Source organism: Trachypithecus francoisi, unplaced genomic scaffold (assembly GCF_009764315.1).
Source record: "Trachypithecus francoisi isolate TF-2019V2 unplaced genomic scaffold, Tfra_2.0 Lachesis_group5, whole genome shotgun sequence".
NCBI lineage: Eukaryota > Metazoa > Chordata > Mammalia > Primates > Cercopithecidae > Trachypithecus > Trachypithecus francoisi.
In genome coordinates this window covers 131323024-131343793 of record NW_022681470.1, presented here as the reverse complement: position 1 = coordinate 131343793, position 20770 = coordinate 131323024, and the positions used below count along the sequence as shown (strand labels likewise).

The following is a 20770-nucleotide window of genomic DNA, read 5'->3' as shown; positions in this document are numbered from 1 at the left end:
TACAAAAACTAGCCGGGCGAGATGGCGGGCGCCTGTAGTCCCAGCTACTCGGGAGGCTGAGGCAGGAGAATGGCGTAAACCCGGGAGGTGGAGCTTGCAGTGAGCTGAGATCCGGCCACTGCACTCCAGTCCGGGCAACAGAGCGAGACTCCGCCTCAAAAAAAAAAAAAAAAAAAAAAAAAAAAAAAATACTGCTTCTGCCTAAGTATATCTCAAATTTTGCATGGAACATACTTATACTTAAAAGACATTTGAGCCAGGTGCGGTGGCTCACGCCTGTAATCCCACGACTTTGGGAGGCCAAGGCGGGCGGATCATGAGGTCAGGAGTTCAAGACCAGCCTAACTAACATGCTGAAACCCCTCTCTACTAAAAATATAAAAATTAGCCAGGCATGGTGGCAGTTGCCTATAATCCCAGCTACTCAGGAGCCTGAGGCAGGAGAATCGCTTGAACCCAGGAGGCAGAGGTTGCAGTGAGTTGAGATCATGCCACTACACTCCAGCCTGGGTGACAGAGCGAGACTCCACCTCAAAATAACAAACAAACAAACACAACTCACAGAATGGGAGGAAACAATTTGCAAATCATGTATCTGATAAGAGATTTGTATCCAGAATAGAGAAAGAACTCATAAATCAACAATAAAAAGATACATAACAGAATGTATTTGTTTAGTTATTTACTTTTCAGAGACAAGGTCTCACTATGTGGCCCAGGCTCGAGTGCAATGGCCCCATTCTAGCTCCTAGCTCATTGCAGCCTTGAATTTCTGGGTTCAAGCAGTCCTCACACCTTAGCCTTCCAAGCATCTAGGACTACAGGTGTGTGCCACCATGCCTGGCCACGTTTTTGCTTTTATTTTTGGTAGGGAGGCATCTTGCTATGTTGCCCAGGCTGATGTCAATCTCCTGGCCTCAAGCAATCCTCCCACCTTGGCCTCTCAAAGCACTGGATGGTGTACTTATAAGGGCAGTGATCCCATCTTGGGGTCTTCCCCTCATGACCTCATCCAACGGCGATCACCTCCTAGAGTCCCCATCTTTTCTTTTTTTTTTTTTGAGACAGAGTCTCGCTCTGTCGTCCAGGCTGGAGTGCAGTGGCGCGATCTCAGCTCACTGCAAGTTCTGCCTCCCAGGTTCACGCCATTCTCCTGTCTCAGTCTCCCGAGTAGCTGGGACTACAGACGTCTGCCACCATGCCCGGTTAATTTTTTGTGTTTTTAGTAGAGACAGGGTTTCACCGTGTCAGCCAGGATGGTCTCAATCTCCTGACCTTGTGATCCGCCCACCTTGGCCTCCCAAAGTGCTGGGATTACAGGCATGAGCCACCATGCCCAGCTGAGGCCCTATCTTCTAATACCATCACAATGGGAGTTTAAAACTTCACAAGATTTTTTTTTTTTTTTTTTGAGACGGAGTCTGGCTCTGTCGCCCAGGCTGGAGTGCGGTGGCTAGATCTCAGCTCACTGCAAGCTCCGCCTCCCAGGTTTATGCCATTCTCCCGGCTCCGCCTCCCAAGTAGCTGGGACTACAGGCGCCCGCCTCCTCGCCTGGCTAGCTTTTTGTGTTCTTTAGTAGAGACGAGGTTTCACCGTATTAACCAGGATGGTCTCGATCTCCTGACCTTGTGATCCGCCTGTCTCGGCCTCCCAAAGTGCTGGGATTACAGGCTTGAGCCACCGCGCCCGGCCTTTTTTTTTTTTTTTTTTTTTGAGACAGAGTCTCACTCTGTTGCCCAGGCTGGAGTGTGATCTTGGCTCACTGTAGCCTCTGTCTCCCAGGTTCAAGCAATTCTTCTGCCTCAGCCTTCCAAGTAGCTGGGATTATAGGCATGTACCACCATACCTGGCTAATTTTGTGTATTTGTAGTAGCAATGTGGTTTCACCATGTTGGCCAGGGTGGTCTCGAACTCCCAACCTCAGGTGATCTGCCCGCCTCCTAAGCCTCCTAAAGTGCTGGGATTACACGTGTGAGCCACTGTGCCCAGCCACCATATGCATTTTATGGAGACAAGAACATTCTGTCCTTAACAGGCACCAAGATCATTCAACGGGGGATAGGACACTTTCAGCCAATGGTGCTGGAATGACTTTGCATCCACAGGCAAAGGAATGAAGTTGGATCCCTACCTCCCACCATGCTCAAAAATGAGCTCAAAATGGATCAAAGCCCTAAAGGCAATAGTTTAAACCATAGAACTTTTTTTCTGTTGCCCAGGCTAGAGTGCAGTGCCGCAATCTTGGCTCACTGCAACCTCTGCTTCTGGGGTTCAAGTAATCCTCCTGCCTCAGCCTCCTGAGTAGCTGGGATTACAGGCATGCACCACCACACCTGGCTACTTTATGTTGTTTTTTGTTTTTTTGTTTTGAGACGGAGTCTCGCTCTGTCACCCAGGCTGGAGTGCAGTGGCGCAATCTCCGCTCACTGCAAGCTCTGTCCCCTGGTTTCATGCCATTCTCCCGCCTCAGCCTCCCGAGTAGCTGGGACTACAGGTACCCACCACTAAGCCCAGCTAATTTTTTGTATTTTTAGTAGAGACGGGGTTTCACCGTGTTAGCCAGGATGGTCTTGATCTCCTGACCTAGTGATCCGCCCGCCTTGGCCTCCCAAAGTGCTGGGATTACAGGCGTGAGCCACCGCACCCGGCCTAATTTATGTATTTTTAGTAGAGATGGGGTTTTGCCATATTGACCAGGCTGATCTCAAACTCCTGACCTCAGGTGATTCGCCTGCCTTGGTCTCCCAAAGTGATGGGATTACAGGCATGAAACACAGTGCCTGGTCTTTTTTAAAAAAAGGTTTTGAGGCAGGGTCTGGCTCTGTTGCCCAGGATGGAGTGCAGCAGCATGATCTCAGCTCCCTGCAACCTCCCCCTCCTGGACTCAAGTGATCATCCCACCTCAGCCTCCCACGTAGCTGAGACTACAGGTGCACGCCATTATGCCCGGCTAATTTTTATATTTTTGGTAGAGACAGGATTTCGCCACGTTGGCCAGGCTGGTCTCAAACTCCTGGGCTCAAGCGATCCTTCCAAGTTGGCCTCCCAAAGTGTTGGGATTGAAGGTGTGAGCCACCGTGCCTGGCCCTTGTGATGGCCAATTTTCTGTATCAACTTGACCAAGCTAAGGGATGCCCAGATACCTGGTTAAACATGATTTCTGGGTGTGTTTGTAAGGTTGTTTGAGGAAGAGGTTAGCATTTGCACTGATGGGCTGAGCAGGTCCCATGAGGGCCTGAATTGAACAGAAAGGCCCAGGAAAGTTAGATTGACTCACCTTCTGCCCACCCCCCTAAGCTGGGGCTTTGATCTCTTCCTGCCCGTGGTGCTCCTGGTTCTCAGGGCTACACACACGCTGGAATCAGCCCTGTCTCTCAGAGCTTCCAATGCCACCGCAGGACTTTCCTGGGTCTCCAGCTTGCCAGTGGCAGGCAGATCACAGGACTTCTCCATGACTGCGAAAGTCAGAGTCAGTTCCTTATAAGAAATCTCTTTGTGGCTGGGTATGGTGTCTCACGCCTGTAATCCCAGCACTTTGGGAGGCCCAGGCAGGCGGATCACCTGAGATAGGGAGTTCGAGATCAGCCTGGCCAACATGGTGAAACCCCGTCTTTACTAAAAATACAAAAATTAGCTGGGTGTGGTTGTGCACACCTGTAATCCCAGCTGCTCAGGAGGCTGAGGCAGGAGAATCGCTTGAACCTGGGAGGCAGAGGTTGCAGTGAACTGAGATCGTACCACTGCACTCTGGGCTGGGCGACAGGGCAGGACGCTGTCTCAAAAAGAAAAGAAAAGTAATCTCTTTCTAGGCTGAGTAGGTGGTTCACACCTGTAATCCTGGCACTTTGAGAGGCTGAGACAGGAGGATCGTTTGAGGCTAGGAGTTCAAGACCAGCCTGGGCAACATAGTGAGACCCCCGTCTCTATATAAAAAAAAATTTTTTTTTAAAGAAAAAAGTTTAAAAACAAGAAACCTCTTTCTAATCTTTCTATAGATGCTATTGTTTCTGTTTCTCTGCAGAATCCTAATGCAGTCTCTATATGTTCAAAGAGTACAAAGATGTTGATGGATCTTTAAAAAATTTTTTTAATTTTTCTTTTTTGAGACAGTGTCTCAGTCTGTCGCCCAGGGTGCAGTGCAGTGGCACGATCAAGGCTCACTGCAGCCTCAACCTCCTGGGCTCAAGCAACCATCTCACCTGAGCCTCCTGAGTAGCTGGGACTACAGGCACGTGCCACCATGCCTGGCTAATTTTTTCATTTTTTGCAGCAACGGGCCTTAATATGTTGCCCAGGTTGGTATTGAACTCTTAGGCTCAAGTGATCCTCCTGCCTTGGCCTCCCAAAGTGTTGGGATTGCGGGCATGAGCCAACAAGCCCAGCCTCTCTGATAGGTCTTGAGTTTGTTTAAAATCTGTGCCAGAAAAGCCTGGGAACAGAAGATTTTGACAACATGTGGCACTTTGTAGCCACTCCTTCAGCCTACAAAGTTAGGGAGTGTGGGGAATAGGACTCCTCCTTTGTTCTCCCCAGGCCATAACATGGAGTCATGAGTTGTCCATTGGAACATTTATTGAGCGTCTGCTGTGTGCCCAGCATTGCGGCTGGCTTTGGGCACACAATAGCAAACGAGATTGACAGGTCCCTCACTCATCAGGCTGACTTCTACCCTGGCATGTGTTGGACTCTCCAGTAGCAGAGCCTGAGACGAGGATTCAGGGTCATGGGAGTTTGGGAGGGGACGCTCTTGGGGGAAGCTTCCGAACAAATGAGGGGAAGCAGGATGAGATAGGGAAAGAGCTATGTAAGGAGGTGGGCTCAGCTGGCCTGGAGCCTCAGCCCATCTCCAGGGCAGCCCTGGAATCTGAATAGCACCAGATATGCTCCCCACTTTTTTATTCATTTGAGACGGGCCTCGCTTTGTTCTCCAGGCTCGAGAGCAGTGGTGTGATCATAGCTCACTGCAGCCCTGAACTTCTGGGCTCCTGGGCTCAAGAGATTCTCCTGCCTCAGCCTCACAAAGTGCTAGGGTTACAGATGTGAGCCACCGCGCCCAGCCCAAGGGTCAACTTTAATTACGTGTCTGGCTATTTCTTCATGAACAAAATGAACGACCATGTATACTGCTTAAGTTTCTGCCAGCTGGGGGCATTTCTTTTCACCACTGCCCTTCAAGGATGTCCCACAAAGGGGCTGCAGTGCTGTGGCTGTCCATTTCCAGGTGAAGTGAGAGTGTCACCTGGAATCATCTGTAAACCAGGCCAAGCATTTTTTTTTTTTTTTTTTTTTTTTGAGACAGAGTCTCGCTCTGTTGCCCAGGCTGGAATGCAGTGGCCTGATCGCGGCTCACTGCAAGCTCCACCTTGCAGGTTTACGCCATTCTCCTGCCTCAGCCTCCCCAGTAGCTGGGACTACAGGTGCCCGCCACCACGCCTGGCTAATTTTTTGTATTTTTAATAGAGACGGGGTTTCACCATATTAGCCAGGATGGTCTCGATCTCCAGGATGGTCTGGATCTCCTGACCTCATGATCCACCCACCTCGGCCTCCAAAGCGCTGGGATTACAGGTATGAGCCACCACGCCCAGCTTTTTTTTTTTTTTTTTTTTTTTAGAGGTGAGGTCTTGCTCTGTCGCCCAGGCTGGCGTGCAGTGGTGCGATCTTGGCTCACTGCAACCTCTGCCTCCCAAGTTCAAGCGATTCTCCTGCCTCACCCTCCTGAGTAGCTGGGATTACAGGCATGCACCACCATTCCCAGCTAATTTTTGTACTTTCTTTTTTTTTTGAGACGGAGTCTCGCTCTGCCACCCAGGCTGGAGTGCAGTGGCCGGATCTTGGCTCACTGCAAGCTCCACCTCCCGGGTTCACGCCATTCTCCTACCTCAGCCTCCCGAGTAGCTGGGACTACAGGCGCCCGCCACCTCGCCCGGCTAGTTTTTTGTATTTTTTAGTAGAGACGGGGTTTCACCGTGTTAGCCAGGATGGTCTCGATCTCCTGACCTCGTGATCCGCCCGTCTCGGCCTCCCAAAGTGCTGGGATTACAGGCTTGAGCCACCGCGCCCGGCCTTTTGTACTTTCAGTAGAGATGGAGCTTCACTGTGTTGGCCAGGCTGGTCTCAAACTCTTGACCTCAAATGATCCGCCCACCTTGGCCTCCCAAAGTGCTGAGATTACAGGCATGAACCACCACACCCAGGCAATACTTTTTATTTTTAAAATTTGTGGCTGGGCATAGTGGCTCACGCCAAGGTGTGAGGATTGCTTGAGGCCAGGAGTTCTAGACCAGCTGAGGCAACATAACGAGACTCCAACTCTACCAAAAAAAAAAAAAAAAAAAAAAATATATATATATATATATATATTAGCCAGGTATGGTAACAATCATCTGTAGTCATAGCTACTCAGGAGGCTGAGGTGGGAGGATGGTTTGAACCCAGGAGTTGGAGGCTGCAGTGAGCTATGATCACACCACTGCACTCTAGCCTGGGCAACACAGCAAGACCCTGTCTCAAAAAAACAAAAATTTGGTAGAATAAATCAGCGAAACCATCTATTCCTGGGATTCTCTTTGCTAGATTTTTTAATCACTAACTTTACTTGTTGTAGGTCTATGTAGCTTTTGTATTTGTTTTTTCTGAGATAGCGTCTTGCTCTGTGGCCCAGGCTGGAGTGCAGTGGTGTGATCTCAGGTCACTGCAACCTCCACTTCCCAGGCACCCTCAAGCGATCCTCCTGCCTCAGCCTACTGTGAAGCTGAGACTACAGGTGTGCACCACCACACCCAGCTATTTTGTGTATTTTTTTGTAGAGATGGGGATTCACTATGTTGCCCAGGCTGGTCTCTAACTCCCGAGCTAAAGCAATCTGCCCACTTCAGCCTCCCAAAGTGTTGGGATTACAGGCGTGAGCCACCACGCCCGGCAGTTTTGTATTTATTCTTGAGTCAGTTTTAGTAGATTTTGTATTCTAGAAAATTTTCCATTTCATTTGGCTTATTCAGTATGTGGTCACCCAATTGCTCATACTTTTTATTTTATTTTTATTTTTATTTTTTTGAGATGGAGTCTCGCTCTGTTGCCAGGCTGGAGTGCAGAGGCACGATCTCGGCTCCCTGCAACCTCTGCCTCCCGGATTCAAGAGATTCTCCTGGCTTGGCCTCCCGAGTAGCTGGGCGTACAGGCACGCGCCACCAGGCCCAGCTATTTTTTTTTTGTATTTTTAGTAGAGACAGGGTTTCACCATGTTGGCCAGGATAGTCTGGATCACTTGACCTCGTGATCCACCTGCCTCGGCCTCCCAAAGTGCTGGGATTACAGGTGTGAGCCACTGCGCCCGGCCCCAATTGCTCATACTTACACTCTTTTCTGTTTCTGTAAAGCCAGTAGTATTGTCTTCCCTTTTATTCCTGATTTTAGTAATCTGAGTCTCTTTCCTCTTTTCCTTGGTCAATCTAGCTAAAGTTGCATCAATTTTCTTTTCTTTTTTTTTTTTTTTTTGGAGATGGAGTTACGCTCTTGTTGTCCAGGCTGGAGTGCAATGGTGCAATCTCCACTCACTGCAATCACCACCTCCTGGGTTCAAGCAATTCTCCTGCCTCAGTCTCCCAAGTAACTGGGATTACAGGCACACAGCACCAAGCCCAGCTAATTTTTTGTATTTTTAGTAGAGATGGGGTTTCTCCATGTTGGTGAGGCTGGTCTCGAAATCCCGACCTCAGGTGATTTGCCCTCCTCGGCCTTCCAAAGTGCTAGGATTACACTCGTGAGCCACCACGCCTGGCTGTCAATTTTCTTAATTTTTTCAGATAACCAACTTTTAGTTTTGTTCATTTTTCCTGTTACTTTTTTTTTTTTGTTTTATTGTTTTTTTGAGAGAAGGTCTTACTTTGTTGCACAGGCTGAAGTACAGTGGCACAGTCATAGCTCACTGCAGCCTCGACCTCCCAGGCTCAAGGAATCCGCCTATCTGAGCCTCCTGAGTGTCTGGAACCACAGGCGCCCACCACCATGCCTGAACGATTTATTTTTAGTAGAGATGAGATCTTGCTATGTTACCCAGGTTGGTCTTAAACTCCTGAGGTCAAGTGATTCTCCCATTTCAGCCTCCCAAAGTGCCAGTGTCAGGCATCAGCCACTGTGCCCAGCCATGCATTTTATTCCCTCTCTTATTTTTCTCTGTTCTAATCTTTAGTATTTCCTTCCCTCTTTGGGTTTATTTGCTCATCTTCTTCTAGTTTCTTAACGTAGGAAGCTTAAGTTATTGATTTGAGACCCTCTGTGTTTTGTTTGTTTTTTGTTTTTTAGACAGAGTCCCATTCTGTTGCCCAGGCTGGAGTGCAGTGGCGAGATCTCAGCTCACTGCAACCTCTGCCTCCTGGGTTCAAGTGATTCTCCTGCCTTAGCCTCCCTAGTAGGTGGGATTACAAGTGTGTGCCACTACACCGAGCTAATTTTTGTATTTTCAGTAGAGATGGGGTTTCACCATGTTGGCCATGCTGGTCTTGAACTCCTGACCTCAAGTGATCTGCCCGCCTCAGCCTTTCAAATTGCTGGGATTATAGGTATTAGCCACTGTGCCCAGCCAAGAGCCTCTGTTTTGATGAAGACATTTATAGCTATGAATTTCCCTCTGAGCACTGTTTTTGCTCCATCTCATAATTTTGGTATTTTATATTTGAATTTTTATTCATTTTAAAGTACTTTCTAATTTCCCTTTTAATTTTTTCTTTAACTCCATAATTTAGAAACATATATATATATATATATATATTTTTTTTTTTTTTTTTTTTTTTTTTGAGACGGAGTCTTGCTCTGTCGCCGGGCTGGAGTGCAGTGGCCGGATCTCAGCTCACTGCAAGCTCCGCCTCCCGGGTTTACGCCATTCTCCTGCCTCAGCCTCCGGAGTAGCTGGGACTACAGGCGCCCGCCACCTCGCCTGGCTAGTTTTTTTGTATTTTTAGTAGAGACGGGGTTTCACCGTGTTAGCCAGGATGGTCTCGATCTCCTGACCTCGTGATCCGCCCATCTCGGCCTCCCAAAGTGCTGGGATTACAGGCTTGAGCCACCGCGCCCGGCCAGAAACATATTTTTAATCAATATGAATCACAGATTCATATTAGTTAATTTTCTTTTCTTTTTTTTTTTTTTTTGAGACGGAGTCTCGCTCTGTCGCCCAGGTTGGAGTGCAGTGGCGCAATCTTGGCTCACTGCAAGCTCCGCCTCCTGGGTTCATGCCATTCTTCTGCCTCAGCCTCCTGAATAGCTGGAACTACAGGCGCCTGCCACCATGCCTGGCTAATTTTTTTGTATTTTTAGTAGAGATGGGGTTTCACTGTGTTAGCCAGGATGGCCTCGATCTCCTGACTTCGTGATCCACCCGCCTCGGCCCTCCAAAGTGCTGGGATTACAGGCGTGAGACACTGCGCCCGGACAGTCTTTAAATAGATGTATTCTAATGTACCATCCCAATGTCACTTTGCGATTGTGAGTGCATATAGGAAATAAGAGGAGATTCTTAGAAATGGAGTAGGTGGATCAAAGTGGGAGAGGGGCAATTAAAACTCTGAAAGGTGGGCTGGGTGTGGTGGCTGACGCCTGTAATCCCAGAACTTTGGGAGGCTGAGGAGGGAGGATCGCTTGAGCCAGAAGATTGAGACCAGCCTGAGCAACATAGTGAGGCCCTGTCTCTACAAACAAACAATTTAAAAGATAGCTGTCTGTGGTGGTGCATGCCTGTAGTCCCTGCTACTCATGAGGCTGAGGTGGGAGGATCCCTTGAGCCCAGAAGGTTGAGACTGCAGTGAGCCGGGTGACACCACTGCACCCCAGTCTGGGTGACAGAGCAAGACCTTGTCTAAAAATAAATAAATAAATAAAAACTCTGATAGGTGTTACTAAATTGATCTGAAATTTGTCTACAAATTCAACAGGATGTGTTCCAAAGAGAGATTTGTATGATATTAAAATTATCTGTTGGTCTGTCAGTATTTCCCCTTAAACTGTGCCTTCCTGGAGAGGCAGACTACTTTTATTCATTGTCTATATTCCTACAGTTTAGTGTATGCTAGGAGCTCCCCCCAAAATGTTATTTTTATTTATTTTTTGTAGAGATGGGGTTTTGCTGTTTCCTAGGCTGGTCTTGCACTCCTAACCTCAAGTAATCGTCACCTTAATCTTCCAAAGAGTTGTGATTATGGACATGAGCCACTATGCCTTGTCCCTGAAAAAGAGTGAAGAAGGCTGTGGCTCACACCTGTAATCTCAGCACTCTGGGAGGCAGAGGCAGGTGGATCACCCGAGGTCAGGAGTTTGAGACCAGCCTGGCCAACATGGTAAAACCCCATCTCTACTAAAAATACAAAAAAATTAGCCGGGCATGCTGGCAGGCACCTGTAATTCCAGCTACTTGGGAGGCTGAGGCAGGAGAATTGCTTGAACCCAGGAGGCAGAGGTTGCAGTGAGCCAAGATTGCACCACTGTATTCCAGCCCGGGCGACTGAGTGAAACTCCATCTCAGGAAAAAAAAAAAAAAAAAATGTGAAGAAGGAAAATAGAACCTCTGTTCCTGTCATGATAAACAGGCAAATTGGAAAATAAGGAACCATGGCAAATTGGGAACTTTTAGCTCAGCTGTGCAAGCTAGGAGCTCTTTCAGCTGACTTATTTAAAAAGCAGCAGAATCTTGGGACAGAAAGGGAAATGGGGGATGTTTTCCAAGATACTTTACCAGAGAGGAAGCAGACGCCTGGGGTTATGAAATTAAGGCCCATAAACCAGTAGCTTACCTTGGATTTAAAGTGTCAGAAGACTTTTCATTGAGCACCTACTATATGAGGCATCATTCTCTCCGTGCGGAAGATCATAATGAAACAGGCCAACCCCCTGTCCTTATGGAACTACATATTAAGAGAGTGACTGGTAGTTCATTTATTCCTCTCATATATATACATACATATGTGTATATATATAGAGAGAGTGCGTATATATATACACACACACACTCCCTATCTATATATAATAGAGTGACTAGTAGCTCATTTATTCTTATATATATAAATAGTGTGTGTATGTATATATACATACTATCTCTATATATATAATAAAGTGACTAGTAGCTCATTTATTCCTCTCATATATACAGTGAGATATATAATATACATCATATATATCTTTTTTTTTTTTTTGAGACGGAGTCTCGCTCTGTCGCCCAGGCTAGAGTGCAGTGGTGCAATGTTGGCTCACTGCGGCCTCTGCCTCCTGGGTTCAAGCAATCATCCTGCCTCAGCCTCCCGAGTAGCTGGGATTACAGGCACGCACCATGCCCGGCTAATTGTTGTATTTTTAGTAGAGACTGATTTCACCATGTTGGTCAGGCTGGTCTCGAACTCCTGATCTCAAGTGATCCGCCCACCTCGGCCTCTGAAAGTGCTGAGATTACAGTCGTGAGACACCACGCCGGGCTCCATCATATACATAAATATATATATATATATATATATATCAGCAGCAACCATATATCATATGAGAGGAATAAACGAGCTACTAGTCACTCTATTAATATATATTAACATATATAAATATATATTAACATGCACACACACATACGATCTCTGTCACCCAGGCTGGAGTGCAGTGGTACAATCATAGTTCACCGCAGCCTCAAACTCCTGGGCTCAAGTGATCCTCTTGCCTCTACCTCCTAAAGTGCTGGGATTTCAGGAAAGACCCACCTTGCCCAGGCTTCCTATCCTACCTTAATGGCAACAGAAACCCTAGGCTCAGAGAGTTTAAGTCACCTGTATAATTTCTTTTTTTTTTTTTTTCTGAGACGTAGTCTCGCTCTGTTGCCCAGTCTGGAGTGTAGTGGTGCGATCTCGGCTCACTGAAAGCTCCGCCTCCTGGGTTCATGCCATTCTCCTGCCTCAGCCTCCCCAGTAGCTGGGAATACAGGCGCCTGCCACCAGCCCAGCTAATTTTTTGTATTTTTAGTAGAGACGGGGTTTCACCCTGTTAGCCAGGATGCTCTCAGTCTCCTGACCTGGTGATCCACCCACCTAGGCCTCCCAAAGTGCTGGGACTACAGGCTTGAGACATCGCGCCCGGCCTACCTCACTTGTATAATTTCACACAGCTGATAAGTGGTTAGCTCTAGATTCCACCACACACCATGTGCTTCCTGTTGTTTTGCTGTATATGTCCACTAAATAATAATCATAGCAAAAATAGTAATGGTATAATAACAGCGGCAGAAGCATCAGGAACAGCAGCAACCATCACTTCCAAGAGCCAGGCCCAGTACATAAGACTATCCCCATTCATTTATTTTACTTATTTTTGAGACAGGGTCTCGCTCTGTCACCCAGCCTGGAGTGCAGTGGTGCAATCTTGGTTCACTGCAGCCTCAACCTCCCAGGTTCAAGCGATCCTCGCACCTCAGCCTCCCTAGTAGCTGGGACTACAGGTGAGAACCACCACACTTAGCTAATTTTTTTTAGCTTTTTTTTTTTTTTTTTTTTTTGAGACGGAGTCTCACTCTGTCGCCCAGGCTGGAGTGCAGTGGTGCAATCTTGGCTCACTGCAAGCTCCGCCTCCTAGGTTCAAGAGATTCTCCTGCCTCAATCTCCCAAGTAGCTGGGACTACAGGCTCGTGCCACCACGCCTGGCTAATTTTTTTGTATTTTTAGTCGAGACGGGGTTTCACCGTGTTAGCCAGGATGGTCTCGAGTTCCTGACCTCGCGATCCGCCGGCCTCGGCCTCCCAAAGTGCTGGGATTACAGGCGTGAGCCACCGTGCCCGGCCTAATTTTTGTATTTTTTGTAGAGATGGAGTCTCACTCTGTTTCCCAGGCTGGTCTCGAACTCCTGAGTTCAAGCAGTTCTCCCGCCTCAGCCTCCGAGTGTTGGGATTACAGGTGTGACCACCGCGCCTAGCCCCACTCCCTTATTAAACCAATGCACAGGGAGCATCTACTATGTGCGAGGCACCCCCATTTTACAGATGGGGAAACTGAGTTCCAAGCAGCTTTTGCCAGGAGTGGGAGCGCGTCGTCCCTGTCCATCCTCTGCAGTTGGGCATTCCGAGACCACCTACGTAGGCTATTCGGCTAGCGCTCAATTAAACCGAAACACTATCGCAGCGACCACAGGTGCAGACCACCAGGTCCACACCGCCCGCCGCCCGGGAGTCCCCAATTAGCAGTTGGGGCGGGACCAAGTCCTCGAGTGGCCGCCGCGACGGCAGTTGAAAGCCTCACTCCTCTGCGCGTGCGCGTTGCGCGGCCCGCTGGGCCCCCGGCGTCCGCGAAGAGCGCGCGCGCTTCCGCCGGCGTCGGGCTCGCGCACGCGCACGGCGACGGCGGCGGTGGCGGCAGTTCCTGCCCGGGGCTGCGAGCGGCGGGCGGCTTCGAGGGGAACTGAGGCGTGGAGGGGCTCGGCGGCAGCGGCTGCGGCTCGGCACTCTTACATCTCGGTCCGGCTGGCGCCGGGGAGGGCGGTTTGGTCCTTTCCGGGCGCACAGGGACGACAGCGGCAGCGACCCGAGGCCTGCGGCCTAGGCCTCAGCGCGGCGGCGGGCTCGAGTGCGACGCGGAGCCGGCCCGAGGGCCCTGCCCGGCAGCACCATGAGCGTGGAGGCGTACGGGCCCAGCTCTCAGACTCTCACTTTCCTGGACACGGAGGAGGCCGAGCTGCTCGGCGCCGATACACAGGGCTCCGAGTTCGAATTCACCGACTTTACTCTTCCTAGCCAGACGCAGACGCCCCCCGGCGGCCCCGGCGGCCCGGGCGGTGGCGGCGCGGGAGGCCCAGGCGGCGCGGGCGCGGGCGCCGCGGCGGGACAGCTCGACGCGCAGGTGAGCGGCACATGGCGGCGCCGGAAGCCCGGGCCCAGCCTGGGCGCCTGAGACCTGTCCTTAGCCCGTCTCGGGCCGGGTCTGGGTTTGCCCGGAGTCCCCCGTCGCGGCCGGGCCTGGGGCGACCTGCCCTGGGTTCCCTACTCCAGCTGGGCCTGAGCCTACCTGCCCCAGGTCCTGCACTCTGCCCAGGCCTGGCCTGATCTGCCTCGGGTCTCCCGCTCCGGCCGGGACCTGGCTGAGTTCCTTCGGCCCCCAACTCCTGGGCCGGGCCGACTTGCCTCGAGTCCTCCACTCCGTTCGGGTCCGAGCTAACCTGACCCTCTTCCTTTACTCCGGCTGGGTTTGCTCCTCCGCCTGGGCCCGGGCTGACCTGCCTGCCTTGTGTCCCACAACCAGCCTGGCCGGGAGTAACCTGCCCCCTGACTTATCTGAGTTCTTCCACTCCATCCAGGCTAGGGTGACCTGCCCTGGTCCCTCTTTCTCAGGTCTCGGTTTTCTGCCCTCAGTTCCCCTACGGCCTGGGCCGGGTCTTGCTCAGGCCAGATCTTGAGTGACTTCCCTCAGTCCCCTTCCGGGAGTATCCAGGGTGACGTGCCCTAATCCCGTCTCTGGCCTGGTCCGGGGATTCTGCCCTGTCTCCCCACTGGTGGGTCCGGCCGCACTGTCCCACCTCCCATCTGTGGTCGCAGCCATCTGGGCATCCCCCCTTCCACAGTCACGGAGCCGTAGGTTCGAATTTTCCCAAGCATAAGGACGCTGGTCAGCGGAAGATTGAGGCAGGGAAGAATTTTTGCCTCCCATGGAGGAGCACACATTGGCTGGCTATTAAGATCAGGAAGCAGTTTGTGTTTTGTTTTTTCTTGCATCGCCTGTTGCTGAAACCGACCTGTTACATAACTCCACAACTCTTGCCTTGGAAAAGTTGGGTTTGAGTTTTGTTCCTCCAATAAGACAGCAGTAATGGGTTTACATAAATGGATCTGCCACGTTGGAAACTCATTTTTAATGATGTGGATGTTTAGAGAAGGTTACTTAGGTATTTTAAATGGGGACTTGGGTTGGGAGAAGTATCAGGCATGCATTTCCTGGTCCTGGGTGCTGCCTGCCTGGGGTGGGAGAGGGGCTGAGGGGGGCGCGGGTTGCACCGGGGTCCAGGGGAATGTCCTCATCATCCTCTGGATCTCAGGTTGCTTTCACCTTAGGCTTGCTTTGTGCCTGACCCCTCGTTCAGGTTTATTTTCCTGAATGCTCCGACAGGGAGTAGCTCCGAGGCTCACCTTGGCACAGGTGTCCCTTGGCATGTGCTGGTCTTTCAAAGCTGGGGGAACCACTCCTTGCTCATCCTGAGTGAGCTCAGACCCAGTCCTTGCATGAGGGGGGCTTACGTAGTAGTCGGTTGAGTCATTCCCGTGGGTAGACCACCCACTTGGGCTTTCTTTTAGCCCCTAATGGAAGCAAAAAACATTTGACTCATTCTAACCCCATATTCCTTAAAATAGAAAGTTGGGTGTGGGGAGAACAGGTGTGCACGTATAGGTGGTTTTTTCAGTTTTGTTTACGTTTTGTGAAGGGAGGGAGGGAGAGAGAAGAGTTCCCCTGAAGAAGGGAGCAGGACCTGCGGAGGCCCCGCCTCCTTGTAGTTTTTATGCCCTGTAGACCTTTCTGCTTCCGCAGCTGTGAAATGGGGGTGGCAGTTGGATTTTTGTTCCTTTTAAACATAAAGGAAACCTAGATCCATGTGTTAGTCGACTGTCTAGGCTGTCTGTAATCTGACGTCCAGCCTGTCGGGGAGACTCAGGGTAAAGATCTCTGTGGAGCAGTGAGCCATGATCGTGACAGCGCGGATTGTGGGGGGGGTTGGCTGGTGTCAAAGGTAATCATTTTCTTGTGAATCCTTTTAACTGTGGCCAGCATAAAACAGCAAACCTGGGGCAGCCTTTATTTCTACTTTTGTTTCTGGCATTCCGTTTGGGATTAAGTGTGGCCCATGTCCTTCTCTTTCAGTTGAAACAATTGATTTTTTTTGTGCACCTGAACACATTGGGCTGTACAAAAGGAGAGCATTAAAACACTCCCCTGGAGGTAAACATTGCAGTTGAGCTCACTGGAGTTCTGATGACATCAGATGGTTTGTCCTGTGCTACTTTTTATTGACCCAGATGCCCCACCCACCTGTTACCTGTAATTTGGGTTTGTTAATGGGGAATGGGAGTGGCATCCCTTTGCATCACAAGGGGAAGACCGGAATTTGGGGGCAAGGAAGTCTGTGTATATAATTCAAGGGAAAGTGGAAGAAAGTTATCACTTGTGTGGATTGATGGCAGTGTCTGCTAAGAAGACTTTCCCTGTTTGTCCTCAGGAGTTGGCTGTGTAACCAGCTGTTAAGTTGGGGGCTCCTGGAAGGACTCAGAAAGCTTCTCATTCTGTTTTTTAATTTTTATTTTACTGGGCAAGTGGCAATCAGCTGTCAAGTGCCCTGCAGTCACTTTTGCTTAACAGCTTTATTGAAATAGAATTCACTTGCCGCACCATACAGTTTACCCATTTAAAGTGTACAGTTCGGCAGCTTTTATTTAATATATTCAGAGTTGTGCAGCCATTACCACAGTAAACTTCAGAACATTTATGTCACCCCAGAAATAAACCCTGCACCCCTTAGCCCATCCGTCCTCCCTTCCCCAGCCCCTGGCAACCACTCACCTGCTTTCTGTCTCAAGATGTGCCTGTTCTGGGCATTTCACATGAATGGAATCATATCATATGTGGTGTTTTGTGTCTGGCTCCTTTCACTCTGCATGATGTGTGAGAAGTAGCTACAAGGCTCACCTTGTAGCTACTACCTGGCCGAGCATTCAGGAAAATGAACCTGATTGAGGTTCATCCACGCTGTGGCATGTGTCAGCATTTCATTCCTTTTTTTTTTTTTTTTTGAGGCAGAATCTCGCTCTGTTGCCCAGGCTGGAGTGCAGTGGCGCTATCTTGGCTCACTGCAACCTCTGCCTCCGGTGTTCAAGCGATTCTCCTGCCTCAGCCTCCCTAGTAGCTGGGATTACAGATAAGTGCCGCCACGCCTGGCTAATTTTTTTTTTTTTTTTTTTTTTTTTTGAGACGGAGTCTTGCTCTGTCTCCCGGGCTGGAGTGCAGTGGCCGGATCTCAGCTCGCTGCAAGCTCCGCCTCCCAGGTTCACACCATTCTCCTGCCTCAGCCTCCCGAGTAGCTGGGACTACAGGTGCCCGCCAGCTCGCCCAGCTAGTTTTTTGTATGTTTTAGTAGAGACGGGGTGTCACCGTGTTAGCCAGGATGGTCTCGATCTCCTGACCTCGTGATCCGGCCGTCTCGGCCTCCCAAAGTGCTGGGATTACAGGCTTGAGCCACCGCGCCCGGCCCAATTTTTGTATTTTTAGTAGAAACGGGGTTTCGCCGTGTTGGCCAGATGGTCTCGATCTCTTGACCTTGTGATCCGCCTGCCTTGGCCTCCCAAAGTGCTGAGATTACAAGCGTAAGCCACCACACCCGGCCAGCATTTCATTCGTTTTTAAGGCTGAGTAATATTCCATTGGTGGAATGGTCCAGATGGGTGGACCACGTTTTGTTTATCTTGTCTTCTGTTGATGGACATTTGGGTTGTTTCCACCTCTTGGCTCTTGTGAATAGCATTGCTGTGGCCATGCATGTACAGGTTTCTGCGTGGATGTGTTTATAGACGTACTGGGCCGCATAGTAACTCTGGGTTTAATCTTTCAGCAGCTGCGAGACTGTTTTGCAGTGTGTAGCCGCTTTCCATACCAACCGCACCTGAACTGGTTTTGCACAGTTGGTTTTTCCTTAATGTCTGTTGAAAGACAAGAGTATGTGTCCCTACCGGGGTGGGAAAGTGGCAGCAGGGGTGACTCCCTATACTCAGGGCTGGCTCAGATAACACTCCTTTTGTTGTTTATGAAATGAAACTGGTATTTATCAGAGCCCTTGAGATCCTGGGATGAAAAGCACTGACACAGTATTGCCAAGTGTCCTTAAGATAAAGGGACAGTTTTTGAGCATCCGACCCTTTCCTGGGCCCATCTCTGCTTCCACCTCTCCTGCTCCCAGGACAGTGAAGGTAATTTCAGAAGTCCTTTGCATAATAGCTGGTGTTACAAGTCTTTTGGTCTGCCTGGTTGGAATATTTCCTCTTGACTGTAGCTTCTGCCCTGTATCCTCCAAACGGGAATTAAAGTGAAACTCTTAAGAGTTGGAAATACTGCTCAGTATTAAGAAGGAACAAACTATTGATACCTGCAACAACATGGATGTGTCTCATAATAATTACTTTTTTGAATGTGTGATTCATCGTATAATTTAATTCATACAAAATTCTAGAAAGTGCCAGCTTGCCTGCAGCAATAGAAAGCAGACCAGTGGTGGCTGGACAGAAAGGGGAAAGGGGAGGCAGGTGACAGAGGGCACAGGAAACTTGGGGGTGATGTATGTTTTTATTATCGTGATTGTAGTGACAGTTTTATGGGTGTTTAAGTACGTTGACATGTCAGTTTTTAAAATGGCACACTAAACATTTGCAGCTTATGGTATGTCAATTATACCTCAATGAAACTGGAAAGAAAAGTCAGGGAGATATCACTACCCATCCATTCCCGTGGCACACTTTTTTTTTTTTTTTTTTTTTGAGACGGAGTCTGGCTCTGTCGCCCGGGCTGGAGTGCAGTGGCGGGATCTCAGCTCACTGCAAGCTCTGCCTCCCGGGTTTATGCCATTCTCCTGCCTCAGCCTCCGCAGTAGCTGGGACTACAGGCGCCCGCCACCTCGCCCGGCTAGATTTTTGTATTTTTTTTTTTTTTAGTAGAGACGGGGTTTCACCGTGTTAGCCAGGATGGTCTCGATCTCCTGACCTCGTGATCCGCCCGTCTCGGCCTCCCAAAGTGCTGGGATTACAGGCTTGAGCCACCGCGCCCGGCACACTTTTTTTTTTTTGAGACAGTCTTGCTCTGTTGCCTAGGCTGGAGTGCAGTGATGCAATCTCGCTCACAGCAACCTCCACCTCCCGGGCTGAAGTGATTCTCCTGCCTTATCCTCCCTAGTAACTGGGACTACAGGTGCATGCTACCACACCCGGCTAATTTTTTGTATTTTTATAGAGGCAGGGTTTCACCATGTTAGTCAGGATGGTCTTGATCTCCTGACCTCGTGATCTGCCCTCCTCTACCTCCTAAAGTGCTGAGATTACAGGCGTGAGCCACTGCGCCTGGCCTGGCACACTTTTTTTTTAAAGGCTGAAAGTGCTACTTGGGTTTTGTGTTTTTGTTTTAAGGCAGAGTCTCACTCTGTCACCAGGTAGTGGCGTGATCATGGCTCACTGCAGCCTCGACCTCCTGGGCTCAAGTGATTCTCCCACCTCAGCCTCCCAGATACCTGGGACTACAGGTGTGTGCCACCATATCTGGCTGATTTTTCTATTTTTTGTAGAGATGGGGTTTTGCCATGTTACCCAGTCTGGTCTTGAACTCCTGGACTCAAGAGATCCTCTCACTCCAGGCCTCCCAAGTGTTGGGATTACAGCATGAGCCATTGTGCCTGGCGAAAGTGCTGCCCGGAACTCTCATGCCATACACCTACCTGTGACCTAGCATAGTTGAAGGTGTGCATATGTAGGGCTTCGCCAAATGCTGACAGCAGCTCTATTCATGAGAACCCCAAACCGGAAGCAGCCCCAGTGGCCATCAGCAGGTGAATGGCTAAACAAAGCAGTGTGTACATTCAGTGGGAAAAATGCGTGCCTATTGGTTTGACTTGCTTTTCTTAGCTCACCTGAAAGTATGAGGTCTGTGGATAGGTACAGACCTTTTAGGCGTCAACACGCGTGTTTTTGTGCAGGTGCTCTGGGTGATCTTGTAGATGCTGCTTGGTACTGGTCCCACTTTTGTTCCTTAATCCTCAGGTCAGGTCTGCACTACCTGTTCCCTCTCCACTCGTGGTAGCCTGTGGGAGTCACAGCTGAACAGTCATCTCGTACTGGGATTTTACTTTGAGTGCGTGAGTTGTTTCCCCAGGAAAAATATGCTGTCTTTCTGGATGGTAAGGGACAACTAGCCAAAGCTCTTGGCCGACCTGTCGTCCAGCCCTCACTCTCCTCCTGCCAGACTCCTCCTGTGCATTGCCTCCACTTCTCTTGAGTGTGTAAACCTGGGCTCACTTTTCTTTTTCAAGTGGTAAAATACTTAGGATAGAAAGTTGCTACTGGCTGGGCGCTGTGGCTCACGCCTGTAATCCCAGCACTTTGGGAGGCTGAGACAGGCGGATCATGAGGTCAGGAGATCGAGACCATCCTGGCTAACACGGTAAAACCCTGTCTCTACTAAAAAAATACAAAAAATTAGCTGGGCCTGGTGGCGGGCACCTGTAGTCCCAGCTGCTCGGGAGGCTGAGGCAGAAGAATGGTGTGAACCCAGGAGGCAGAGCTTGCAGTGAGCCGAGATCGCACCACTGCGCTCCAGCCTGGGCAACAGAGTGAGACTGTCTCAACAAGAAAAAAAAAAAAGTTGCTACTTTGTCTTCAAAGCCATTGTCCTGACTGCTGTCAGAGTTCCTGGAAGGATGGCTGTCCTGACTCATCCTTGTGGAGGTGAACACGCCATCTTCTCCTGAGCCCTGAGATTATGACCAAGGCAGGGTGAGTTCCATACAGTCTTGGGTTCCTAAAAGTGGTGAGTTTAAAATTTGCGCATGTGACTGGGCACGATGGCCCATGCCTGTAATCCCAGTACTTTGGGAGGCTGAGGAAGGCAGATCATTTGAGCTCAGGAGTTTGAGACAAGCCTGAGCAAAATGGTGAAACCCTATCTGTACAAAAAAAATACAAAAATCAGCTGGGCCTGGTGACGCGCGCCTGTGGCCTCAGCTACTCAGGAGGCTAAGGTGGGA

At 49.7% G+C, this 20770-nt stretch overlaps 1 protein-coding gene across 4 annotated transcripts in view; it reads left to right on the top strand.

Moving 5' to 3' along the window:
• Nucleotides 1-13335: 13335 nt before the first annotated feature.
• UPF1 (UPF1 RNA helicase and ATPase) overlaps nt 13336-20770 on the top strand; it is a 38746-nt gene continuing 31311 nt past the window's right edge. For all 4 annotated transcript variants that reach the window (XM_033196466.1, XM_033196465.1, XM_033196464.1 and 1 more), the window contains exon 1: nt 13336-13851. In XM_033196466.1, the coding sequence (XP_033052357.1) occupies nt 13621-13851 (231 nt within the window). In that variant the 5' untranslated portion in view covers nt 13336-13620. The remainder of the gene's footprint in view (nt 13852-20770) is intronic.